Here is a 25,760-nt window from a genome sequence, read left to right as displayed (position 1 = left end):
GGAGAAGAGCATCTACTCCCAGGGATCGAGGGTCCCGTCCTCTGCTGAAAAAGCGCGGCACTTGGCAATTGGCCGATGACGCCATCAGATCTAGGCTCGGCTGGCCCCAGCGCTTCGTGATGTCCAAGAACGCCTGAGCAGATAGCTGCCACTCTCCGGGCTCCAAGGTATGGCGACTGAGAAAGTCCGCCTTGACATTCATGACTCCGGCAATGTGGGCCGCTGAAAGCTGCTCCAGGTTCGCTTCCGCCCACTGGCAAAGATTCATAGCCTCCTTGGCTAGAGGGGCGCTCTTGGTACCTCCCTGGCGGTTGACATAGGCCACAGCCGTGGCATTGTCCGACAGGACCGTACAGGCTTCAACACCAGTACCGGGATGAACTCCAAAAGCGCCAACCGAATGGCTCTGAGTTCCAGGAGGTTGATAGACCACTTTGCCTCTGCAGGAGACCAGAGCCCCTGCGCTGTCCTTCCCAAGCAGTGGGCTCCCCAGCCCGACAACGAGGCGTCCGTCGTGACGACAATCCACTCTGGGGTCACCAGAGGCATTCCCGCAGACAACTTGTCTGTCTGCATCCACCAGCTCAGCGCCTTGCGCACTGCTGGGTCCAAGGGAAGGCGCACAGCATAATCCTCCGACATCGGAGTCCAGCGCTGCAGCAAAGAGTGTTGAAGTGGTCTCATATGAGCCCTGGCCCAGGGCACAACTTCCATCGTGGCCGTCATAGAGCCCAACAGCTGCACATAGTCCCAAGCCCGAAGGGGAGAGGCTACTAGGAACTGGTCCACCTGAGCCTGAAGTTTGACAATCCGATTGTCTGGCAGGAACACTCTGCCCACTTGGGTGTCGAATCGAACTCCCAGGTACTCCAGGGACTGAGTCGGGCGCAGCTGGCTTTTCTCCCAGTTGATGATCCATCCCAGGGAGCTCAAAAGAGCAACTACCCGGTCCACAGCTTTGCCGCACTCTGCATAAGAGGGGGCTCGGATCAACCAGTCGTCCAGATAAGGATGGACTTGTACCCCTTCCTTTCGTAGGAAGGCCGCGATGACCACCATTACTTTGGAAAAGGTCCGCGGAGCAGTAGCCAACCCGAAAGGGAGGGCTCTGAACTGGAAGTGTCGTCCCAGGACTGCAAAACGCAGAAAGCGTTGATGAGGAGGCCAGATGGGAATATGCAGGTACGCTTCCTTGATGTCCAAGGATGCCAGGAACTCTCCTGCCTTCACTGCCGCTATAACAGAGCGGAGAGTCTCCATGTGAAAGTGCCGCACTTTCAAGGCCCGATTGACCCCTTTGAGATCGAGGATAGGCCGGACAGAACCTCCTTTCTTTGGTACCACAAAGTAAATGGAGTAACGTCCCTTGCCAAGCTGACTTTCTGGCACCGGAACGACCGCGCCCAGGCGGATCAGATTGTCCAAGGTCTGCTGCACTGCCACAGCTTTGACCGGAGACTTGCAGGGAGAGAGTACAAACCCGTCTTTTAAGGGTCGGCAGAACTCTAGTTTGTAGCCGTCTCTGATTACTTCCAGCACCCAAGCGTCTGAAGTTATTGTGGTCCACTCGCCCAGAAACGAGGACAGCCGTCCTCCAATCTGCACTGGGGCGTGGACCAAGACCCCGTCATTGGGTACGAGACCCTGGGGGAGGACCGGAGGGAGCACCTCCGGGACGGCGGTCTCTGCGAAAGGAATGCTGCTTGGGGGAGAAATTCCTCTTGAAGGAAGAGGGGGCAGAGGAACCCGACTTGCCCGGGCGTTACCGACGGGCTTCCTGCAACCGTCCTCTGGAGGTACCGGGACGAGTACTAGCCCGAGCCCTGACCTCTGGTAATTTCTTGCCCTTAGACGTGCCGAGATCGGTCACGATTTTGTCCAGCTCGACCCCAAAGAGCAGCTTGCCTTTAAAAGGCAACCTAGCCAGGCGGGATTTAGAGGCGTGGTCAGCAGACCAATGTTTCAGCCAAAGCCACCGCCGCGCAGAGATTGTCTGAGCCATGCCTTTCGCTGAGGCCCTCAAGACATCATACAGCAAGTCTGCCAAATAGGCTAAGCCCGATTCCAGGGCCGGCCAATCAGCCCTCAAGGAATGATCCGAGGGGGAAGCCCGCTGCACCATAGTCAGGCACGCCCTGGCCACATAGGAGCCGCAAACTGAGGCCTGCAAACTTAAAGCAGCCGCCTCAAAGGACGACCTTAAGGCCGCCTCCAATCTTCTGTCTTGGGCGTCCTTTAGGGCCGTGCCACCTTCCACCGGCAACGCCGTTTTCTTAGTCACCGCAGTGATTAAAGAATCCACGGTAGGCCACAGATAGGCCTCACGTTCACTCACAGCCAAAGGATAGAGGCGGGACATAGCCCTAGCCACTTTAAGGCTCGCTTCTGGGACATCCCATTGAGCCGAAATTAAGGTGTGCATGGCATCATGCACGTGGAAGGTTCTAGGCGGGCGCTTCGTCCCCAGCATAATGGCAGAGCCAACAGGGGCTGAGGGAGAGACGTCCTCCGGAGAGGAAATCTTCAAAGTGTCCATGGCCTGTAACAACAGGTTGGGCAAATCCTCTGGGCTAAAAAGCCGCGCTGCAGAGGGGTCATCCGCTCCATCCGAGCGGGGATCCGTCTCCTCCAAGGAATCCGCAAAGGACCGTTGGGAGACCTCAGACACGCTGCCCTCATCTACATCGGAGGAGACAACTTCCTCCAAGGCCTGGGAATCAACCCGAGGACGTTTACCTCTGGGAACCTCAACCTCTTTACCAGACGAGGGAGCAGGGGCAGCGTTGTGCATGAGGAAGGCCTGATGCAGCAGCAAAACAAACTCGGGGGAGAAACCCCCCAGACTGTGCACTTCCGCAGCCTGGGCAACAGCCCTAGACGCACCCTCAACCGGCGCTCGCAATAGCGGGGGAGAGACATGCTGCGCATCCAAAATGGCGTCCGGCGCGAAACTCCGCGAAGGAGCCGCGCGGGAAGAACGGCTCTTAACTTTAGCCGCTTCTGTGCCGTCGCCCAAATTAAGGGCGTTCATGGCATTAATGTCTCCAACCTCAAGGGCGGCCCAAGAAGAAGCCGTCCGAGCCGCGTGGCCGGCCAAGATGGCGGAGGCGAGGAGCGGGGGATGGGCGTTTATGGCGGGAAAAACCGCCACGCCGGAGGAAGGACCGGGACATTCATCGGTCACGAAACTGTCACCCAACAAGGGCGAATCAGGCTTTAAGACCCCCGCATCCCCTCTAGAAGCGCTCAAGCGACCCGGGGAGCGACCCTTTGCGCCCTCGCCCTCCGACGCCATATGCCACGAGGAGAAGAATCGGGGAACCCCCTGCCCGCTATAAAAAGGTAAAAATTACCTGCTGTCCGCTCCGAGTTGTAACGACCTGGTGTCCCAGTGAGTAGCTGCAATAGACGCTTAAATAAACGTCGAAATAAACGCCTTTAAGGACGTTCAAAATTTATTTATTTATTTATTTTTTAACGGAGCCAGCGGGAGGGGGGAGAAAAGGAGGGACCTGGCACCACCAGGTTTGCACTTGCTCAAAAGAGCCCTCAACCCCAGGCACTCAACAAAACCTAAAAATTAGGCTTGGAGGCCTAGCCAGAGCTGCTGCTGTGTGCGACCACCACCTGCTGAGATAGAGAACATACTGAGGAGTTTCCGGCAGCACATGACCACATATAGGGAGGCAAAAGTTTGCTCTCTATCTCCACCTGCTGGTAGATGGACACAACCCACCAGTCTATGGATTGATCAGCTTGATGATATGGAATAAACAATTATAAACAAGAAATCCAATTTTTTTTATTAACAGGCCCTGCAATGGCCACCTGAGGAGGGGAGGGAGAGGAAGCCTGTACACCCCCCCCCCCCTAAGCTGGCGTCTCACAGAGATTTCTACCAGACTGCCTGATGTGTCCCAACACTGAGTACTGTTTGCAGTTCTGGTCACCCAACCCCAAAAATGGATATAATGCAACTAGAAAAGGATCAGAAAAGGTCAAAAAATGATCAGCGGGATGAAACACCTCCCTTATGGATTTTCAGCTTGGAGTGAGGTGGAGCATTCAGGAATTGTTTTTTTTAACCTATGAAATACTACAAAAACAACAGGCACTCCATGAAACTAATAACTAGCAGAATGAAAATAAATTGTATAACGATTTTATTTTTTAACACAGCATATAATTAAGCTGTGGAATCTGCTGTCAGAGGATGTGGTCAAAGTAACTAACACAGCAGGATTCAAAAGATGATAAGAGAACTTCCTGGAGAAACAGTCCAAAAAAAATGTGTATAAACCAGGTAGACTTTAGAGAGTCACTGTCCAACCCCGGAAACAAACTATGGGAAACAGATCCAATTTGGGATGGGGGGGGGGGGGGTTGCCAGGTACTTGTGACCTAGACTGGCAACTATTGGAGACAGTTTGTTGGGCTTGAAGGACCTTGGTTTGACGAGCATGGCTTTTGTTATATTCTTAAGGCTCTCAGCCCTTAGTCTGACTGAGTCACAAAAAAGGAGAAAGGAGAACTAATGGATCCTAAAAAAACAAAAACTATCAATTCTGTCAAAAATTGCAAAAAATAATTGTTATACTCAGAATAGAAGTTCACAACAGAAATAATCCTCATGGACAAGACATATGCTGTAAGTTTATAGCTTCTCTAAAGGCCTTGTAGTTTATTAATTGACCAACTGGAATTACTGCTCACAAAGAAGTAAATGTAGAAGAGACATACAGTGGGGGAAATAAGTATTTGATCCCTTGCTGATTTTGTAAGTTTGCCCACTGACAAAGACATGAGCAGCCCATAATTGAAGGGTAGGTTATTGGTAACAGTGAGAGATAGCACATCACAAATTAAATCCGGAAAATCACATTGTGGAAAGTATATGAATTTATTTGCATTCTGCAGAGGGAAATAAGTATTTGATCCCTCTGGCAAACAAGACCTAATACTTGGTGGTAAAACCCTTGTTGGCAAGCACAGCGGTCAGACGTCTTCTGTAGTTGATGATGAGGTTTGCACACATGTCAGGAGGAATTTTGGTCCACTCCTCTTTGCAGATCATCTCTAAATCATTAAGAGTTCTGGGCTGTCGCTTGGCAACTCGCAGCTTCAGCTCCCTCCATAAGTTTTCAATGGGATTAAGGTCTGGTGACTGGCTAGGCCACTCCATGACCCTAATGTGCTTCTTCCTGAGCCACTCCTTTGTTGCCTTGGCTGTATGTTTTGGGTCATTGTCGTGCTGGAAGACCCAGCCACAACCCATTTTTAAGGCCCTGGCGGAGGGAAGGAGGTTGTCACTCAGAATTGTACGGTACATGGCCCCATCCATTCTCCCATTGATGCGGTGAAGTAGTCCTGTGCCCTTAGCAGAGAAACACCCCCAAAACATAACATTTCCACCTCCATGCTTGACAGTAGGGACGGTGTTCTTTGGGTCATAGGCAGCATTTCTCTTCCTCCAAACACGGCGAGTTGAGTTCATGCCAAAGAGCTCAATTTTTGTCTCATCTGACCACAGCACCTTCTCCCAATCACTCTCGGCATCATCCAGGTGTTCACTGGCAAACTTCAGACGGGCCGTCACATGTGCCTTCCGGAGCAGGGGGACCTTGCGGGCACTGCAGGATTGCAATCCGTTATGTCGTAATGTGTTACCAATGGTTTTCGTGGTGACAGTGGTCCCAGCTGCCTTGAGATCATTGACAAGTTCCCCCCTTGTAGTTGTAGGCTGATTTCTAACCTTCCTCATGATCAAGGATACCCCACGAGGTGAGATTTTGCGTGGAGCCCCAGATCTTTGTCGATTGACAGTCATTTTGTACTTCTTCCATTTTCTTACTATGGCACCAACAGTTGTCTCCTTCTCGCCCAGCGTCTTACTGATGGTTTTGTAGCCCATTCCAGCCTTGTGCAGGTGTATGATCTTGTCCCTGACATCCTTAGACAGCTCCTTGCTCTTGGCCATTTTGTAGAGGTTAGAGTCTGACTGATTCACTGAGTCTGTGGACAGGTGTCTTTCATACAGGTGACCATTGCCGACAGCTGTCTGTCATGCAGGTAACGAGTTGATTTGGAGCATCTACCTGGTCTGTAGGGGCCAGATCTCTTACTGGTTGGTGGGGGATCAAATACTTATTTCCCTCTGCAGAATGCAAATAAATTCATATACTTTCCACAATGTGATTTTCCGGATTTAATTTGTGATGTGCTATCTCTCACTGTTACCAATAACCTACCCTTCAATTATGGGCTGCTCATGTCTTTGTCAGTGGGCAAACTTACAAAATCAGCAAGGGATCAAATACTTATTTCCCCCACTGTAAATGGTCTACATATCTAATTGAGAGTCTCATTTACTAACTTACATTAACACACATTGAACTAAGCACATATTAGTAAACAAGTTCAATTGAGATTAACAGGGCTTGTGCTATTTAATGTACATTAAATCACATTAATGCAGGTTACTAAACAAGGCCTTGAATTGGTATACATCTCTCTAAACCATGAAAATTCTACAGTTCATATAAGCATTGTTTTACAATATCATCTCATTAACTTATTCAGTTTGCTCATCTTTTCTGCAACAGAAAAAGAAGGAATTCAAAATGAAGGCAGTTTATTCTGTAAAGTACACTCAGTCCACTACAGTGAAGGACAAAAAAATCTGCTGAATCTCCCAGATCATATTCTGCAAGCTCACTATACAAAAATGTAAACCTCCTTGCAATGTCATTTGTAATTTTATATAATAGCCCAACAGATGTCACCGCTTTTGCTGGTAATATGATCTGTGTCAAGACATTCATTCATGATAGGAACATTTTCTTTTTGCACTCACAAAATTTAGGTAACTTTGTCACCTCAATAAGGTCCAAAGAATTAGCATCATTAACAGTAACAAAAACTGGAGTTTACATATGTTACCGCTTAAGACACAAAACTATGCAAACAAAGGGGTCTGACATTAACAGTGAACCTGCAACATCTGTATGATGGAATAAAAATCAATACAAATACCTCACCTCCCAAAAACCTGTCTACTGGCTCGTTATAATATGCCACATTTCTTGATTTTGTATAACACGAATTGAGATTTTAAAAAATATCATACCTGCATTTCACGATCAGCTCGAAGCTTGAGTTCTTCACAACAATCCCTGCACAACCTTAGAAAAATGAAGTCTTTCGTTTTCTCCTCAATAACTGCTTCATAAACCTTCTCTTTGGTTCCCTGGGTCTGCACTGATTTTTCTTTAGTGACCGGTAATAAATAAACAGCATTGACTTTGGTCATCACCAGTCGTCCAGCCAAAGTGTCTTCAGAAAGAGTTTCAGTAAGCTTAAAGCGACCAAAAAGTTGTCCATTTTGAGCATATTTTGCACCTCCAGCCACGCCAGTGAGCATAAAGCTTGCTACAAGCTGCAATTGCACTTTTATGTTGAACCTAAATAAAAACAAAGACAACTCATGAGAAACATCACACTTGCTTTCAAAGTAACATGTTTTTATGAAAACTAAAGTTAACAGTAAAGTTGCGAAGTCCTTACAAATTATGGGGACAATTTATTATTATTTTTTTAACCATACATCACAGAACCTTGGGGAAAATGTACCCACAGGCCTGCAAAGAAAATTTCAATTAATAAACTCTCCACAGAGTTCTCTTTTGAGAATTTGAGGCAGCGAGGTTGGTTGGTTGGTTGGTTGGTTGGTTGGCTGGCTGGCATCACAGATACTGCAGAACCTGCAGACATTGCTCCTAATACAAAGTCTACACAAAAAATACATGTGGGCATGTGAAAATGAAATTCCTGTATGTCCATTACTAATTCCATCCTTCCTCTGTCCCTTTGTAGCACAAATAAAAGCACCTGTGTTGTGGAATCCACAGATGGGGAAGGCTATTTTCAGCTTCTGGTTTTACCTCAGTAGCTGCTTACTTACTTACTTATTTATTTGTTGCATTTGTATCCCACATTTTCCCACCTCTTTGCAGGCTCAATGTGGCTTATAATACATCATGGATAGTGGAAATAAGAAGAAAATAGACATTTGGTATTACAGAAGGATTTTGGGTTGCACGGTAATGGAATACATGATAGTAATATAACAGAGGCATTATTAAACATCTCTGGATATATATGTGGGGAGTTTCACATGTGTTGATCTTTGTGGTATATCTTGTCAAAGAGATGGGTCTTCAGTTGTTTGCGGAAGTTGGTCAGTTCATAGATCGCTTTTAGGTTGCGTGGCAACGCGTTCCAGAATTGCGTGCTCATATAGGAAAAGGTTGATGCATGCATTAATTTGTATTTTAGACCTTTAAAGTTGGGGAAATGAAGATTAAGGAATGTGCGAGATGATTTTTTAGCATTCCTGGGTGGTAGGTCTATCAGGTCTGACATGTAGGCTGGGGCATCGCCATGGATGATTTTGTAAACTAGGGTACATACTTTGAACGTGATGCGTTCTTTGAGTGGGAGCCAGTGTAGCTTCTCTCGTAGGGGTTTTGCACTTTCGTATTTTGATTTTCCGAATATGAGTCTGGCTGCCGTGTTCTGGGCTGTTTGGAGTTTTTTGAGTATTTGCTTACTTACCTGTCTGGTGCTCTGGTTCTGTATAGAGTTTTGACTTTGAAGAGAGAAGGGAAGGGATAACTGTACCTGAACACTATGTTGATTTGGACAGAATAATAAAATGAAAGGGGTCTGACCACAGCAGCATGCTGTGAGTGAGTATGGGAACTGTACAAGAACATGCTTCAAATGGACTAGCCTAGATGATAGAGCAGTGTGTGGGGGCCAGCTATTTTGAACATACTGTCATTGATCCTGTTCCTTAGACAGCTTTACATCAAGCGACGTATCCCAATTCGACTGCTGTAAAAACACCTAGCTTGTTTGCAAAAGGAGCTAGTGAAGATTTGTTTGGGGAGGAGTTGAAGTTTAAAGGTGAAAATGTTATACAACAATTTGTAGCATGGGAGGTTGGGTCATCCAGATTAGAGGTGGGCAACAATGAAAAATTTTAATCATAATTAATTTAGCATGCAATTAAATATTTTTGTTCCATGATTAACTGCACTTAATCACAACATGAATTTTGGCAATAAGAAATAAAGTTTCAAATAAAATGCTAATACTAAACTGAAAATCAATACTCTGATGGCAGTGTAAACTTGAATATTTAAACTTCCTGGGCAAGGGTGGTGAGGGAATAGTCACCAAAAATGATGATAATGATGATGGGGGGGGGGGGGGGGGAGAAATAGTGCCCCTTACAAGAGTTTAGTTTACTTTTAACGTTTGATACACCACCTTTCATAGATGGTTAATAAATTACTTAAAGTGATTTACAATAAAACAAGATCAATTGCCTATAAAATATAGAAAGGAAATTGAAATTAAAAAAAATAAACAAAGTTTAAAACATTTTAAAGAATTTAACGCTTAAAGAATTAAATATCAGTAAATTGAAAAGTTAGAGGTATTAAACAAGATTAAAAGATAGAACAAAGATTACAGTAGAAAGATTAGCTGAGGTGCTAAGCCCAATGTCCAAAGACAACAATCTCAAATGTCTACAAAAGCTTGAGAGAACAAGTAAGTCTTCAACAGTGTCTTAAAATGTGGGACTGCTTGTTTCAACTCTCCAAATGTGGAAGTAAATTCCATTCTAGTGGACCAAACAGGGAGAAAGCGGAGCAAAGCAGTTGAGATGAGTAGGGAATGAGGAGATGTGCGAGATGCGCAGGATACCAATGCATAGAATTTTATGAAACAGAATCCAATATTGGATATAAAAGACTACTGGAAGCCAGTAAAGGGCGAGAAGGGTCAGGCTAATGTGATTAGACTTTCTGCTGCATTTTGAAGAGGTTGTAACTTTTGTATAGTAGAATATCATTTGCATTTGAACAGAGAATGTGTGAACCTGAAAGTAGGAGGAAAATCAGTTTAGCTGGCTCTAGCAGTGACAATGACTCCACCAACAGCAGCGATTCCAACATGCTGCATTCAGCTGACCTGGAAGTCTTGTCTTTGCTGTGTTTGGCAGCAAAATAGAAGTTATTTATTATTATTATTATTTATTGCATTTGTATCCCACATTATCCCACCTATTTGCAGGCTCAATGTGGCTTACATAGTTTTGATAACGTTGTCATTGCAAGGTGACATATACATTTATTATTGTGCAGAGGTTAGATGAGGATAGAAAGAAGAAGGAGAGGGTGCTAAAGGTAGCTATAGTCGATGAGTTATCTTAATTGATTGGATTGTCGGGTGAATTATTGTGGCTATTAGTTCTCATTGCATGCCTTGCTGAAGAGATATGTCTTAAGAGATTTGCGAAAAATAGTTGTCAGAGGAAGGGTGGGATATGCCAGAGGCAAGGCTTCCGGGTCAGCCGCACGCGGCAATCACTGCTGCTGTCCGATATTCTCTGAAGAGAAAATCTGTAGAGGTGGGGGGGGGGGGGGGGGTCAGCATTAAAAAATAAATTAAAATTGGGCGGCGTTAAAAATCATGATCTGCATTAAAATTTTAATGTGTTTATCACTCTATTAATGCTTTAATTTTAGCCTCCCTTCATATGGGAAGATTCTCCAGGGTTTTCAGGTATTCAAGCTATACTCTGCTGGAGATGGTCAAACCCCTGTCCATGGTTTTGACTGTGGAGATAAATGGAACATTTGGACCCTCAGCTGTCTAGTATGAGTAAGATTGTTTGGAATGTCTCCTGATTACATGCTAGACTTGATTGAACTATCACCAAGAAATGGAAGTCCAGGAACCAGAGGTTACTTATTACTTCACTTACCCAACTGCAGAAACCGTTTACGAATCCATCTATACAGCTAGATTTAGTTATTTGGGTTCTAAATGTTGGGATTCAATTCCCATGAACACAAGAAGCATTAAACTATTTTCAGTTCAGAAAAGAATTAAAAACCTACCTTTTCAAGAAATATTATGATTAATTATGTGTTACTGATGTTCTATACTGCTTTGTAACTGTAAAACATTACTGTAATTTTTCCTAACTGTAAGCCACATTGAACTGAAACTTGTTTTTGGATAATTGTGGGACATAAGAGTGGTTGGAAGGAGTGGGAGATTGGAGGATACCTACACCTAAGACAATAAGAGGATTTTGTTGTATTCCACTATAAAACCTCCTAGAAGAGAGGACCAGGTCAGGAATGGGACTGGAGACGGTCTTATGAGTGTCTCAATATTGCTTGATAAGCACAGCAGCCTCCTGTACCATATCTCCAAAAAGATTCTCTCCACGACTCAGCACATCAGCAACCTTCTCCTGGCTTGTGGTCTAAGCCCGACTGCCAGGTAATTCTGCAGGAACCAATCAGACTTGTGCAGGCTCTAGATGCCATATCAAAAATATCATAGGTCAGGTAAACCATTTCCCCCATTCCTTTCCTTTGGCTACTAGCTCATGGAGTTTGTCAGCCTTTTCCTACAAGAGAGTATCAACCAATTCTACTACACACTAAGATTCACAAATAAATGCTCATGAAGAGCTGGTAAGATGCTATGGAGTACTTGAGTATTGCATTCTGAAAGAATTTATTTCCAATGGACTCCAAGATCCTTACCTCTTAACAGGAGATGGGGGAAGGGCATCCCATATTCTCATCTATATATCCTTCAGAATGCTGTAAATGAGCTTGGGGGTGGGGAGAAGGAACCGGAAGATATTCAATGTTTCTTCCTGGCTTCTCCTTGGTCTCTAAAGAAAATGAGACAGCCTTAGCCATCTCCCTAATAAACTCAAGAGAACAAGAACTCCTCTGGAAAAGATTTACATCTCTCATCTGTTGGGGAAGGATCTGATGGGAGATTAGTGAACTCCTCCTAAGACCACCCCTGGCTTTTCTTCAAATATTGAGGAGCATTCAGATTCAGACTCACAGAAGTACTCCGCAGGAGATGTCCGAGTCTCTGCCTGCTTCAAACAATTGACTTGGTCAGGCCTGAACCAGGGGTGACAAGACACGGGGAATCTCTGATGCACCGAGGAAGCTTCCTCCCCAAGTGCAGTAGGCAAACCCTTCAAGGCCTCAGTGTTGGCGCATCTCCTGCAGACAGTGAATGGGTCTCAAGTATCAGCTGAATGACTGAGTCTCAACATTAACACTGTTGATGCAGCAGTTTAATGTCAAGAATTCAATCTATTCCTCAAACTTCTTCATGAGCTGTTCCTCAAAAGCTGCCAAATCAACAAAGACAGAGGGCAAAGGAGGAGTGGCCGCATCCTTCTGAGTTGCTTGGGATGTATTGGAGGCTAAGTCTCAATTCCATTGAGACTGTTGCTGCCCTTCTAATACCTCGGAGAATGAGCAGTCCTCCCATCAGGGGTGCTTCAAAGACACTGACCTCAGTGCCTTAGTGCTCCCCGTGACATGCTCCAAAGGGATTTGATGGCGATGTACCCTGGCCTCTGCCTGATGTCCAGCACTTTTCTCCATTAGCACCCATGAAGATGAGGATGACTCTTTCCTCTTCCTAGGGTGGCAATCAATTGGCCAATCCTGATGGCCTCTATCAACACATGGTGACTGAGACACACTCAATGTCAATGCATCCTATGTGTCGATGCAGTTCCAGGAGCTATGGAGACTGATTGTCACGATTGTGACTATATTCCCTGTCGGACTTGCTTTGGGGTTCCTCCAGCCAAGCCAAGTCTGTTTGTAAATCCTGAAGCCTGTGTGAAAATTCTGAAATCCGTTCCAATACAGTCTAGTCCATTCTGGGATCCTGTTCCAGCCAAGCCATGCTCTGCTGTTGTTGCTGCCAAGCCACACCCTTCTGGTGACCTCATCTGTAGTGCCTTTATTACCACATGGGAACTTCCTAAGTTCGCCTTTGCAACGCCAAAGGTCAGCCGGTGTGCAGTTGCACTTCTGCTTGGATCTGTCTGTAGGCAGTGCTTCTTCTGTTCTATTCTTGTTTGTTGGCATTTCTGCCTTCTGTTTCAGTGTGACCGTTTGGTCAGTGGTGTTTGTTATATTCCCTTGCCTGTAGTTCTTCCTTTGTCTCCCTGGGCTGGCTGCTGCCAGTGTGTGTGTAATTAGCTCTCCATACTACACCTGGGATTGTTCTCTCTGGCTGCAGTACTCTATGGTGAGCCTGGTTCTCTCTAGTGTTTGTTTGTTTGTCTGTGTGTGTTGTGGCTGCCTTGTGCTCAGCCTTCTGCCAATGCTCTGGTGTTTGTCTGTGGATGTAGCCTAGCTTTGTGTTCCGCCTTGTCTGTCTTATTTTGTGTCTCTAGTTCCCCTCTGCCTTTACTTGTCCCTGTTCTTTCAAGCTTGTTGCTGTATCCGGTACCTGAGTGAGTACCCTCATTTCAGAGTCCTGATTCCTGGTCCTTGTTTAGTCAAGCTTGCTTTAGAGTCCTATACCCTGTGTGAGTTCCTGTATCCCATAAGTCCTGCAGGCTGCCCGCACCTAGGGGCTCAACCCCTAGGGAACGGCGGTCAAGCGCAGGTGAAGTCTTGCACGAGTCCTGTGTTCCAGTCCGATTGTTCTAGTCCTGTGTGTTCCTGCTTTGCCTATCTACATCTGCAGCTCCTGTCTTGTTGGTTTGTTAGTCCAGTTCTGGTTGGGGGTTTTTGCCTGCCACTGCCGCTCAACGGCAGTAGCCCAAGGGCTCACGAGCCCAGATTATCCTTGAGAACCTGACACTGATACTTCCAATACCAGTCGATGGACTGGTCTTATCAGCACCAAAAATTTGGTCAAGCTGCTTCTCTCGACCAAGCATATCTCTGACATCTGAACAGAAGAATACAATGAAAGAGATCATGGTCAGGCCCTCAACAATGGACCGAGGACAGAGTTGACATGAGCAAAAACTTTCTGCTACATTACCTTATGAGTACTTCTTACAGATACATACATACACACACACACACACACACACACACACATACATACATACATACATACATAAACACTCGCAGGGAGGTTGGAAAAAATTCTATGAGCCATACTCTTCATGCTTTCCCTACTGTAGTTTATAGCTACTCTGAATGAGTAACCCTGAACTAAAAATAGAAATAAAAAAATAAACTGAACCCCCAAGAAGCCAGACTCTGCATACAGTGCAACACAAGAGAAAGAGAAACTGCGATGCATATCCCCCTGTACTGTGCAAAATATAAAGATAGCAGATGTAATTTCAAAAAAAAATGACATATTTCAAATCACATTACTAACACAAATAAAAAATGGAAAATATGATACCATTTTATTGGACTAAATACATTTTTCAATTAGCTTTCAGTGACCAAAACCTCCTTCCACAGGTCAGGACAGTATACTGCTGTTATGATATCCTCTCCTGACCTGAGGAAGGAGGTTTTGGTTTCTGAAAACTAGTCAAAAAGGTATTAAAATTAGTCCAATAAAAAGATAACACTTTATTTCCATTTTCTATTCTTAATGTTTAACACAGCTACCACACTTATCTTAAACTAAAAATAAAATTATTTTTTCTACCTTTATCTTGCCATTTACATTTTTTTCCGATTGTGTTGGTCCCAGTCTCTGCTTTCCTCATCTTAATACTCTTGCCAGGATTTCCTGCTCATTTGTCATTTTTCTCTTCTCCTTTCAGCCTTCTTCAATTTACTTTCTGTCTCTGTCTACATATAATTCTTACTATCCAGTCCTCAATTTCCCTCTTTTTACTGTATCTTCCCACAGCTTGCCATCTCTTTCCTTCACCCCAGCTCTCCTATTTAATTTCCTTTTTCCCCCTAGTATCTAACTCTACCCTTTCCCCCCATCCAGCATCTGCCCTTTTTCTTCCCCAAACATCTGCCCTCTCTTTTACCTCTTCCATCCAGCATCTGCCCTTTTTCTTTTATCCCCCTTCCATCTAGCCTGTGCCCTCTTTCTCTGCTCCCTTCCATCCAGCATCTGTCACCTTCTTTCCCTCTTCCATCTAGCACCTGCCCTTTCTTCCCTGCTCCATTTAGCATGTACCCTCTTCACTTAACACTCCATTGCCCCAGGTAGCAAAAAAATTAGTTTCTGAACCCACTAGGACATGTCTGGAAAAACAACAGCAGCGAAATTAAATGACTCATGCTCAAGGTTACTGTGGTCACAACCAAACTAATGAGAAAATAAAGGAAACTTGAAACAACTGAAAACCTTAACTAAGATGGCTAATGGGAACAAAAGAAACACAGCAAGGCAGTGACAGGACAAACAAAATAAAAGCAAAAAATCTCAAAAACAGCTATAAATATACCACCCACCATGATCTAAGAGGGAGCACAAGAGAAGCGCAACTGTTGAGCTCTGATTGGTCTTTTAGTTTTTGTTGCCAAAATGAATTGTTCAGGGTATTTCATTTTGCAGTCACAGCCCAACAGAGTGGGGGGGGGGGCTGCTTGATGGTGGTGTGTTTATAACAGTCTTTAAACAGATACAAGGGATTTATAAGTCCAGGTGAAGGTGTGACTTCTGAGGCAGGTGCACTGCGCGCCAAAACGCAGGACAGCATCAAGTCTTGACATCATTATTATAGATCCCTATGGACTGTATGTCTTTTTAGTTGATCTTTATTTGTGACATTTTTAATAAATATCCCCTTGGTTAGCACTTTTTTTGGTCGTTCCCCTTTTCATTTTGTTTTTCCTCAACAGGCAAGATCCTGCACAACAGTAGCAAGTGGATGTACACATGAGTGGTAGAACTCTCTCAAAAGCCTGAATATAGCTGGAAAGCTGTTCCCACTCAATGCTCCATTGGATGAAGTCACCCACATATGAAGAAATCAGTATCCTGCTTGTCATACACAAGTACATAAGTATTGCCATACTGGGACAGACCAAAGGCCCATCAAGCCCAGCATCCTGTCTCCAACAGTGGCCAACCCAGGTCACAAATACCTGGCAAGATCCCAAAAAAGTACAAAACATTTTATACTGCTTATCCCAGAAATAGTGGATTTTCCACAAGTCCAATTTAATACTGAACTATGGACTTTTCCTTTAGGAAGCCGTCCAAACCTTTTTTTAAACTCTGCTAAGCTAACCGCTTTTACCACATTCTCTGGCAACGAATTCCAGAGTTTAAATTACATGTTGTGTGAAGAAAGATTTTCTCCAATTCATTTTAAATTTACTACTTTGTAGTTTCATCGCATGCCCCCTAGTCCTAGTATTTTTGGAAAGCGTAAACAGACGCTTCACATCTACCCGTTCAACTCCACTCATTATTTTATAGACCTCTATCATATCTCCTCTCAGTCGCCTTTTATCCAAGCTGAAGAGCCCTAGCCGCTTTAGCCTTTCCTCATAGGGAAATCGTCCCATCCCCTTTATCATTTTTGTCACCCTTCTCTGCACCTTTTCTAATCCTACTATATCTTTTTTGAGATGCAGCGACTAGAACTGAACACAATATTCGAGGTGCGGTTGCACTATGGAGCGCTACAAAGGTATTATAACATCCTCATTTTTGTTTTCCATTCCTTTCCTAATAATACCTAACATTCTATTTGCTTTCTTAGCTGCAGTAGCACACTGAGCAGAAGGTTTCAACGTATCATCAACGACGACACCTAGATCCCTTTCTTGGTCTGTGACTCCTAATTTGGAACCTTGCATGAGGAAGCTATAATTCGGGTTCCTCTTTCCCACATGCATCACTTTGCACTTGCTCACATTAATCGTCATCTGCCATTTAGACGCCCAGTCTCCCAGTCTCATAAGGTCCTCTTGTAATTTTTCACAATCCTCCCACGATTTAATGACTTTGAATAACTTTGTGTCATCAGCAAATTTAATTACCTCACTAGTTACTCCCATCTCTAGGTCATTTATAAATATGTTAAAAAGCAGCAGTCACATAAATATATTAAAAAAAAAAAGCAGTAGTCATAGCACAGACCCCTGGGGAACCCCACTAACTACCCTTCTCCATTGAGAATAATGACCATTTAACCCTACTCTCTGTTTTCTATCATTTAACCAGTTTTTAATCCACAATAGAACACTGCCTCCTATCCCATGACTCTCCAATTCCCTCTAGAGTCTTTCATGTGGTACTTTGTCAAACGCCTTCTGAAAATCCAGATACACAATATCAACCAGCTCACCTTTATCCACGTTTGTTCACCCCTTCAAAGAAATGTAGTAGATTGGTGAGGCAAGATTTCCCTTCACTAAATCCATGTTGACTTTGTCTCATTAATCCACGCTTTTGAATATGCTCTGTAAATTTTTTATAATAGTCTCTACTATTTTGCCCAGCACCAACGTCAGACTCACCGGTCTATAATTTCCCGGATCTACTATGGAACCTTTTTTAAAAATCGGTGTTACATTGGCCACCCTCCAATCTTCCAGTACCACGCTCGATTTTAAGGATAAATTACATATTACTAACAATAGCTCTGCAAGTTCATTTTTCAGTTCTATCAGTACTCTAGGATGAATATCATCCGGTCCAGGAGATTTGCTACTCTTCAGTTTATAGAACTGTCCCATTACATCCTCCAGGTTTATAGAGAATTAATTCAGTTTCTCCAACTCTTCAGCTTCGAATACCATTTCTGGCACCGGTATCTCACCCAAATCTTCCTTGATGAAGACCGAAGCAAAGAATTCATTTAATCTCTCCGCTACAGCTTTGACTTCCCTGATCGCCCCTTTTACTCCTCGGTCATCTAGTGGTCCAACAGATTCTTTTGACGGCTTCCTGAATTTAACTTGCTTTCAGCGACCAAAGAAAAGATGACTTAAATCTAAATTTAATATTCAGGGAACATCATCATTTGTTTTTATCTGCTCATGTTTTGACCCAATGAAGTACATATAATTCCAAAGAACTAGTCAAGAAATATATTAAAAGTTAACTTTTTACTATACTATCACTGTATATTTTTATATATATATTTGTTGACCTTTAATTTCGGCACACTTCCTAACTCAAACCTGTAATGACCCTTCTTATTGTATAAGACTTAGCTCTGTTAGAAACCATATATGTAAGGCTAAGTGAAAAACCAGGGGTACTTACTCTGCTTTAGAACACATGCAATTTCCTTTAAATCACAATGGCGCCCTCTTGTGTATTCTCTGTTTCTCAACTTATGGCTACTAACTTTCAAATCAGGGAGACTAGATATTTGCGAATAATTTTCCTTCAACATTAAGGATGTATTTCACTGATATTTTACAGAAATGGTGCAGAACAGTCACTGTCTGTTATTAAATTCCTGCATACTCTATCATAGAAAATCCAGTCTTCTCCCTAGTAGCACCAAACATTTGCCCCTAGTAATAGTATATAATTACTCAAAGGAAAATAAGGAAAATTATATGTGTTTATTCTAAATATTTATCCAATTTGGCCAGCCCACCAATGTCATGCACAGGGACCCCAACTGAATCCTCAAGTAACAAGGTCAGCTTAACTATTAGGCAGACCAGGTGGCATGTTGTGCAGGAAATCGGGGGGGGGGGGGGGGGGCAATAAAGAGCAGCTGCGAAGGAAAACAATAGGCTGTGAGAGCCATATACTCAAAAACCCATTTGTGTGTACTTTAAACTATATGAAGGGTGGGCAATTTTCAAAAAGGGGTGAAGTTGAAGTGATTATAACTGCTGAGCATAATTATGTCGTCAGGGGCAGCCTAGGGGCTACAAAGTTGGGGGGGGGGGGGGGGAGGGGTGCAAGGCTAAAAGCTTGCCTAGAGTACATAACACTCTTGCACCAGCCCTGCCAAATTTGTGTCTTCTATATAATGAGTTATCTGGGGCTATGGGTGCTCGCAGCGTCAGTCACTAAGGAAAGGAGTCACTAGCTTTGCAGCCCATGATACAGAGCTCCAAAAACAACCCTGGTGCAATAGACAAAGGGAACCTTTTAAATTACATCATTTTTTTTTAAGGAGCAAAGTTTCCAAACACCCATAGCACCCATGTGAAAAAGTAACTGCCCCCTAGTTACTCAGTCAACCAATCGACCAGATGTTATTGATAATTAGATTCAGATGATTGCCAGGTTTGATCACAGCCAGCCCTGTTCAATCTAAACCTCTCAATGTATTGAGCCTTACCATGAGAGTGAACGTCACCACAAAGTTTTTACAAGAATGATATGTCACAAACAAAGGAAATTCAAGAAGAGATGACAAAAAGAGTTGTTGAAATAGGCAAACAGGCATATACTCCTGCGTCTCCTTATAGGTATTTTAGAAAAGGCTCTGCATTTGGCAGAGCCTTTTGTAAAATACCACCAGAACTGAGCAAGTCCAGACCTGGACATCTGAATTCCAATCTTGATGCTCTATGTAAGTGAGCCTTCACAGGTACACAATTGTTGCCCTTCTGATATTAAAACCAAATAAAAATTGTGATCTAGAAATCATGGCTAAGAACACAAGATCATAAATATGCCCAACTGGGTCAGATCAAAAGTCCTATCTCAGCATCCTCTCTTCAAACAGTGGCTAATTCAAGTCACCAGTACCCAGAAGGATTCCCAATAGATCCACTGTGGTCTTTTATTCCATTCATCATGTTAAAAGGTCCATGGAAGATGATTTAAATTAAGCTGGATGGCAGCAAAGGATCTTGCTAACTATTTCTGCAGCATATAACATTAACTGATTTTTGTTATACATGTCTTTCTTTTTAGTCAAGTGAATCAAAATCTGCTAAAACTGTTCCAAATGAGCTAACTCTAAATTCTTCATTAGACAGACTTAGGATACGAGTCTACCATCCAAACTTCACTGTTAAAAATCAGCTCGAGATATTTACATGTAGTGCCACTAATATTTCTGTTGGCTGTGGTGACACCTATGGGTGAATTCTTCAACTGCACATTCTTCTAGTGATTCAGGCTACGGAACTATGAAGCAAATGTCCTGCTGCTATTCTCTCTCTTCCTGAATAAAAAGCAAATACAATGATAAACACAAAGCTTGATACCACTGATAATATAACTAAACAAGTTACTGATCAGACCACCTCTAACATCCCCTAAATAAGTACTCAAAGAATCATTATTTCTTCTGCATTATTTGTACCATGCATCATGAATACCTTGATAGTGATACAAAAAATATACCAGTATCATCAAATGAAAAACAAAACAGAAAGGGAAATAAATTCCCCTTATCTACTAACGTAAACAAAAAATAAATAAAACAGAATCTCCTAGATATATAAACAGGTGAAAAATACATGAAATAGAGAAAACGAAAACAAGCTGCAGCAAACACCTATTCATTTACACAACGGGACCACCAAACCCCCAGCCACTAACCAGAATCCAAATCACACCCCTTCTCTATTATCAAGAAAAACTTGAAGCTGGGGAGGCTCCAAAAAGATAGGAATATTATCCCCCGGTTTAACAACACTTTTACTTAGGTAACATACGCATACACACATTTCCCATCGAGTCTATAACTCTTGCTATATAGACAAGAATTCCTTCCTGCATGGTTGGGTTTTCTTTTAAACACCTGGAAAAATCCAAACATGCTTTTCCATAAGCAATGGCATTTGAATGTGAAAGTACAGGTGTAAAATGACTCCTTATCTTGCTTAAAAGACAAAAGTAACAAAGTGTAGCCTGCTGAGTTACATCTCCTCCATATTATCCCAAAAAAGAAGATAGATCTAAACCCTAACAGGATACTACACCTTCACCCTGCACAGTCCCCTGCCTCTGCAAATCTCAGGCAGCTTCAAGCACCTCATTCATTCATATATGTCTTGAACAAGCTATTAGGTGATTGAGACTCATTAGGTCATCATTTCCTCTTATCTGAGCTGTAGGCACAGATAAACTGAGCCAGCAGAAAATTAAAAAATAAAAAAAAAAACACTACACACTACATATGAAGTTCAGAGGAGTAAGAAGAGGTAGAAGAGGTAAAAGATGGCAACATTCACAACCTCCAACGCTGATCTTCATCAGTTTGAGTGAATTTATAAAATCCAGTCCCAGTTCTGAACCTTAAATTTTTACCACACTAGCAATCCTGACACAAAGGGTCTGTGATTGTTTCCATTACTAACAAATAATGCAGCTTTTCCTTGTACGGCTATTTCACACTTAACAGACCTATAGATATCTGACAACATTAAGCCTCCTTCGGTCTTAAAAGTTGCAGCTTTTATTCAATATAGTATCAATTCATTTTGTCTTAACTAATATTCATGCTTCCAAGGTTTCTGTACCAACACCCTTCCAACAATGGAATTGAATAGCTATGCCTTTCAAACCAAACTAAGGCACATGTTCTTCAATCAAGAACACCAGACCATACAGACTTTCTTAAACGAAGGCAATAAAGGCTGTTAAAATCTTTACTTACTTGCTGACTTCCTTATACTGTGCTATTTCTTCAATGTACAACAGGTCATGAAACCTTGACTGATAGTTGACCCTGGTCAATGATTTATCCAGGACAGACTGCGTAAAAAGCTGATCCGCTGACAGAGGAATTTGGTATCGGATAAGGAGGCTCTTCTCTAAGTCAGTAGTTTCATTAGGCTCAAAATCTACAATTGTCTTAGAAGTAGAATCCCAACGTTTAGCTGTGGTTAGTAGTTGCTGTCGTGCATACATTAAGTATTCAAGATCTGCATGAATAAACAGGGAGAAAACATTTTAAATTTTAAGCTATTTTCCTACATGAGCAATGTTTCCTATTTTTGACTGCTGTGCTTCAGAGCTCTATGGCATGACAGAAATACTATCATGATAGTGTCAGTGGGCGCCCTGACAAAATAGCCCCGACAAAATAGCCTGGTAACAGCCCTTGACAAATCAGCCTCTAACAAAATTGCCCCTCCCACAAAATAACCCTTGACAAAATAGCCCCTAGAAAAAAAATGAAGAGCCATATTCTGGGCAGCCTGATCGGGCCCTTTTGTCAGGGGGCTAATTTGTCAAGGGCTATATTGTGGGCAGGCCGTTTGTTGTTTTTTTTTTTAATTTATAAGAATCTTTATTGATCATTGAGTGCCAGTACAATGATTCAAACTCACAAAAACAGTACCAACAAGTAACAAAAAATACTTCCACAAAAAGACAATGAATCTCATTTCATTAAGTCACATAAGTACAAGTTCAATGCAGCTATGGAACCATTTGATATTCTTATGTTTTCATTTTTATTCTTCCCCCTCCCATATAACTTCCCTCCCCACAACAAACCACCCAAAACAAGTGGGCAGGCCGTTTTGACACTGGCAATGTCAGGGGCTATTATGTCGGGAGCTTTTTTGTCAGGGCTATTTTGACCAGGTGCCGAGTTAGTGTGCATTGTCTGTTCAGAAATGTGCTACCTTGACCAACCACCCAAGCAATACAAAAATATAAAACAGCTCCTGAAAAGAGAAAAAGGCGCTCTCTCTTGAGTTCACTCTATTTCGTTGCAACTGCATCATGGATTGAATTACTTTCTCTTTGAAACATGTCAATATTCTTTGGACTTTAACCACTGTACTGTCTGCTCACATTCTCTCTCTGCAAATAATTTTATGTAGCAAAATAAGAAAAGTATTCACATTAGATATGGGAAACTCTACTTTTGTTTTTCGACAAAGAGCAGTGTTCTCTTCAGAATTTTTTGCCAGCCAAATGGAATGAAAAAGTAGTTGGGTGAGAGTACTGCGTAGTAGAATAAAAGTTTCTACTAAGATAGATAGCTGGGTGGTGTGCCCTTTCAAAAGGTGGGCAAAAATATGATACAACTCATATGTGAACAATGCTTTCTGAATACCTTCACAGAAATATTCCTTATGTTGAAGCCATAAAAATAGAGGCAGACTGTATTTCTATTAAATTACAGTAGAGCTTATTTACATCTTAGTAAGTCTACTGCCAAGGTCAAGTTTAATGGACAGAATTATTACATCCCGAGGGAAATTAATTGATGGACATCAGTTCTCAAACTTCCAAATTAACTCAGACTACATAGTCTAATTCTCCTTGAAATTTCATAAATTAGAGGTAATTTTCCATGGCTACATCACTCTTTTATGGTGTTTACTCTGCATGAACAGGATGACTGACTCTACATTAACCACAGGGCTGATTTTACAAACAGCCAAAGAGGAAGTGACCTAGTAGCTAAGGCAATGGGCTAGAAACAAGGAGAGTTCAAGTCCCACTTCTGCCATTCCCTTGGATAAGTCGCTCTCTCGTTGCCTCAGGATGTAGCTAACGAATCTGGGTTTAAAAAAGGTTTGGAAAAGTTCTTGGAGGAAAAGTCCATAGTCTGCTACTGAGATAGAAAAGGAGAAAGCCACTGCTTGTCCCTGGGATTGGTTGCATGGAATCTTGCTACTATTTGAGAACCTGTCAAGTGCTTGTGACCTAGATTGACCACTGCTGGAAGCAGATTACTGGGCTAGACCATCAGTTTGAAAGGGTAGTAAATATGTGGAATGGCCTCCTGGTGGAGGTCATGGAGACGAGGACTGTGTCAGAATTTAAGGAAGCGTGGGACAGGCACGTGAGATATAAAGACTTAAATGGATGAATAAATTGAAATGATTAATAAACCACCCAGTTATCTGGCTGACACAGCAGAAAGGACAAACTGTAAATACATTCTCTACAACAAAGAAACAATCTTTTATTGAGGTACCTCACTACTACAATAGTTTACAGAAAAGTGAAAATCACCTTCCGTTGAAGCAGCATCCACCATAATTCTCTGCATGAGTACGGGTTCCATCCCAAAGTCAAACACTACAGTCTGTCGAAATGTTCCAAATATTTCGGTCTTGAATACTATATTGATTTTATAGATACAATGATCCATTCCATTTTGGGTCATTTTCCCACCAATCCACTCTTGACAGTTTTCTGGGACCTCCTGTGACACCTGGGCAGTACTCTCTCCTGCATATATTGCACTGATACTGAAGTGAGGGCGATGAGCATCGTAAAGCAATGCTACTCTATACAGAATTCTTGCAGGCTAAAAGAAGAAAGAAATGTTATTCGCACAAAAGCAGATGAAAATAATTTGCTACGAGTCCTGTTGATTCCTCAATTACAAAAATCTATTCAAAAGTATTAAATAAAAAGAACAAAAAAGCAGTCATTTCATGGTTTCGTTTTAGCATTCAATGGGTCAATATGCAAACACCATATATTTCTCTTTTTTTTTTTACATGAGCAACAGCATTTAAATATATTCTGTATATACATCCCGCACCATTATTTGGATAGCCAGATGTGCCGAATTACCACTGCTATTACTTTGCACTGGCCTAAATTAATCCACATTAACTATAATGGACTGCGGACTATCCAATATCCAGACTATCCAGAATGCCCAAGCACTAACCAGACACTGACGGAGTAGACTGCAAGAACTTTAAAGGGCATTATCTGGATAGCCCCCCTGAAAACTGATGGGACATGGCACCTGTCCGCAAAGTGTTTGCTGATACACAAGTAAGTGCTTTTGAATATTGACCCGCTAATATTTAACAGCTCTTGTTTATTCATTTCAAACATAAGAAAACATCTAAAGTTCTACAAAGGTTTCTTTTTTATAACTTTTTTTCAAGAAAACAACAATGTAAACACAAAAGATAAGTAAAATAAAAGGCATAAATCACAGACAAAAAAAAAAATCATAAGTAAGTTAAGAGACTGTAGAAGCCACTGACCTCAGTACAAACAAAATAAAAGGTATAAATACACTTACTGATGCTTCTCATCTCAAGAAAAATATCAAACCAAAACCTAATACTAAAATAAAGAACCTAACTACTGCACTGTAACTAGAGATCATTAGTGAACTTCCACTACATAAATTAGGACAGTACGTTTTCACTAAAGGAATCTGCTTCTATAGCCCACAGCAAAAATCAGTGCATACAAAAAAGACCTGGGCTGACCATGTGGCTCAGGCTAAAGCACTGTGGCACGGCAGATTAGATTCAGACACCCCTTTGATGGGGCTGATCAGGATCAGATGTCCCACAAAAGGATGTGTTCGGGCACAGGGAACAATACCTCACGGTGCAATTGGTAAGTCGCTTGCGTACTACGCCCATGGCTTGAGTTTGAATCCTTCACTGGGATTTGTCAGGTAGCCAAGCCTCTGGCCAACTCAGGCATCCATCACTTTCAGTCAATAAATCAGTATCCAGCCTTAGTTGGGGTATAAAGATGACTGGGGAATACAATGGCAAACCACCATATTAATAGTCTGCCAAAAAGGTGTCATGGAAGTGGCAGCTTCCATAAGTCATTCACTACTTGGTTCTTGCATACAGGAGACTATCTTTACCTTCAGGAACAAGGAGGAAGGGAAGTGACTACTGATATAACGGCTGCTGTTTTGGGTAACACGTGGTTCCCAGGCTACAACTCTGATGAAAGAGATTTCCAACCTCCAAGCCACTGATGGCTCATAAAGCCATCTCAGCAAGCTACACAGGCGTAGTTTGGGGGTGGGGGGGGGGGGGGCATTGCCCCCCCAAATGGTTTGCCTCCTCATTTTCTTTATCCGGCATGATGGCATCTATCTTTCCAACTCCTCCCTGCAGGGTCCGGTGTCACTCCTCCTCCTCTCCTCTCTGCTCCTGCTGCAGCCTTTCCATCTTCTGGGCTGCTGGCAGCGTTAGCAGTGTAAGCATGCTGCCTTTGCCTGGCCCGGAAGCCTTCTCTCTGTTGCAACTTCCTGTTTCTGCTTAGGCAGGTCGCTCGCT

At 42.8% G+C, this 25,760-nt stretch overlaps 1 protein-coding gene across 3 annotated transcripts in view; it reads right to left on the bottom strand.

Moving 5' to 3' along the window:
• HELZ (helicase with zinc finger) overlaps positions 1-25,760 on the bottom strand; it is a 241,411-nt gene that overhangs the window by 150,520 nt on the left and 65,131 nt on the right. For all 3 annotated transcript variants that reach the window (XM_030208449.1, XM_030208451.1, XM_030208450.1), the window contains exons 10-12: positions 23,716-24,013; positions 21,395-21,662; positions 7,127-7,460 (exon numbers count right to left, since the gene is read on the bottom strand). In XM_030208449.1, coding sequence (XP_030064309.1) covers positions 7,127-7,460; positions 21,395-21,662; positions 23,716-24,013 — 900 coding nt within the window. The remainder of the gene's footprint in view (positions 1-7,126; positions 7,461-21,394; positions 21,663-23,715; positions 24,014-25,760) is intronic.

This window comes from Microcaecilia unicolor, chromosome 6 (genome assembly GCF_901765095.1).
Source record: "Microcaecilia unicolor chromosome 6, aMicUni1.1, whole genome shotgun sequence".
Lineage (NCBI taxonomy): Eukaryota > Metazoa > Chordata > Amphibia > Gymnophiona > Siphonopidae > Microcaecilia > Microcaecilia unicolor.
The sequence above is the reverse complement of the archived record's forward strand: the minus strand, read 5'-3'. Positions and strand labels throughout refer to the sequence as shown.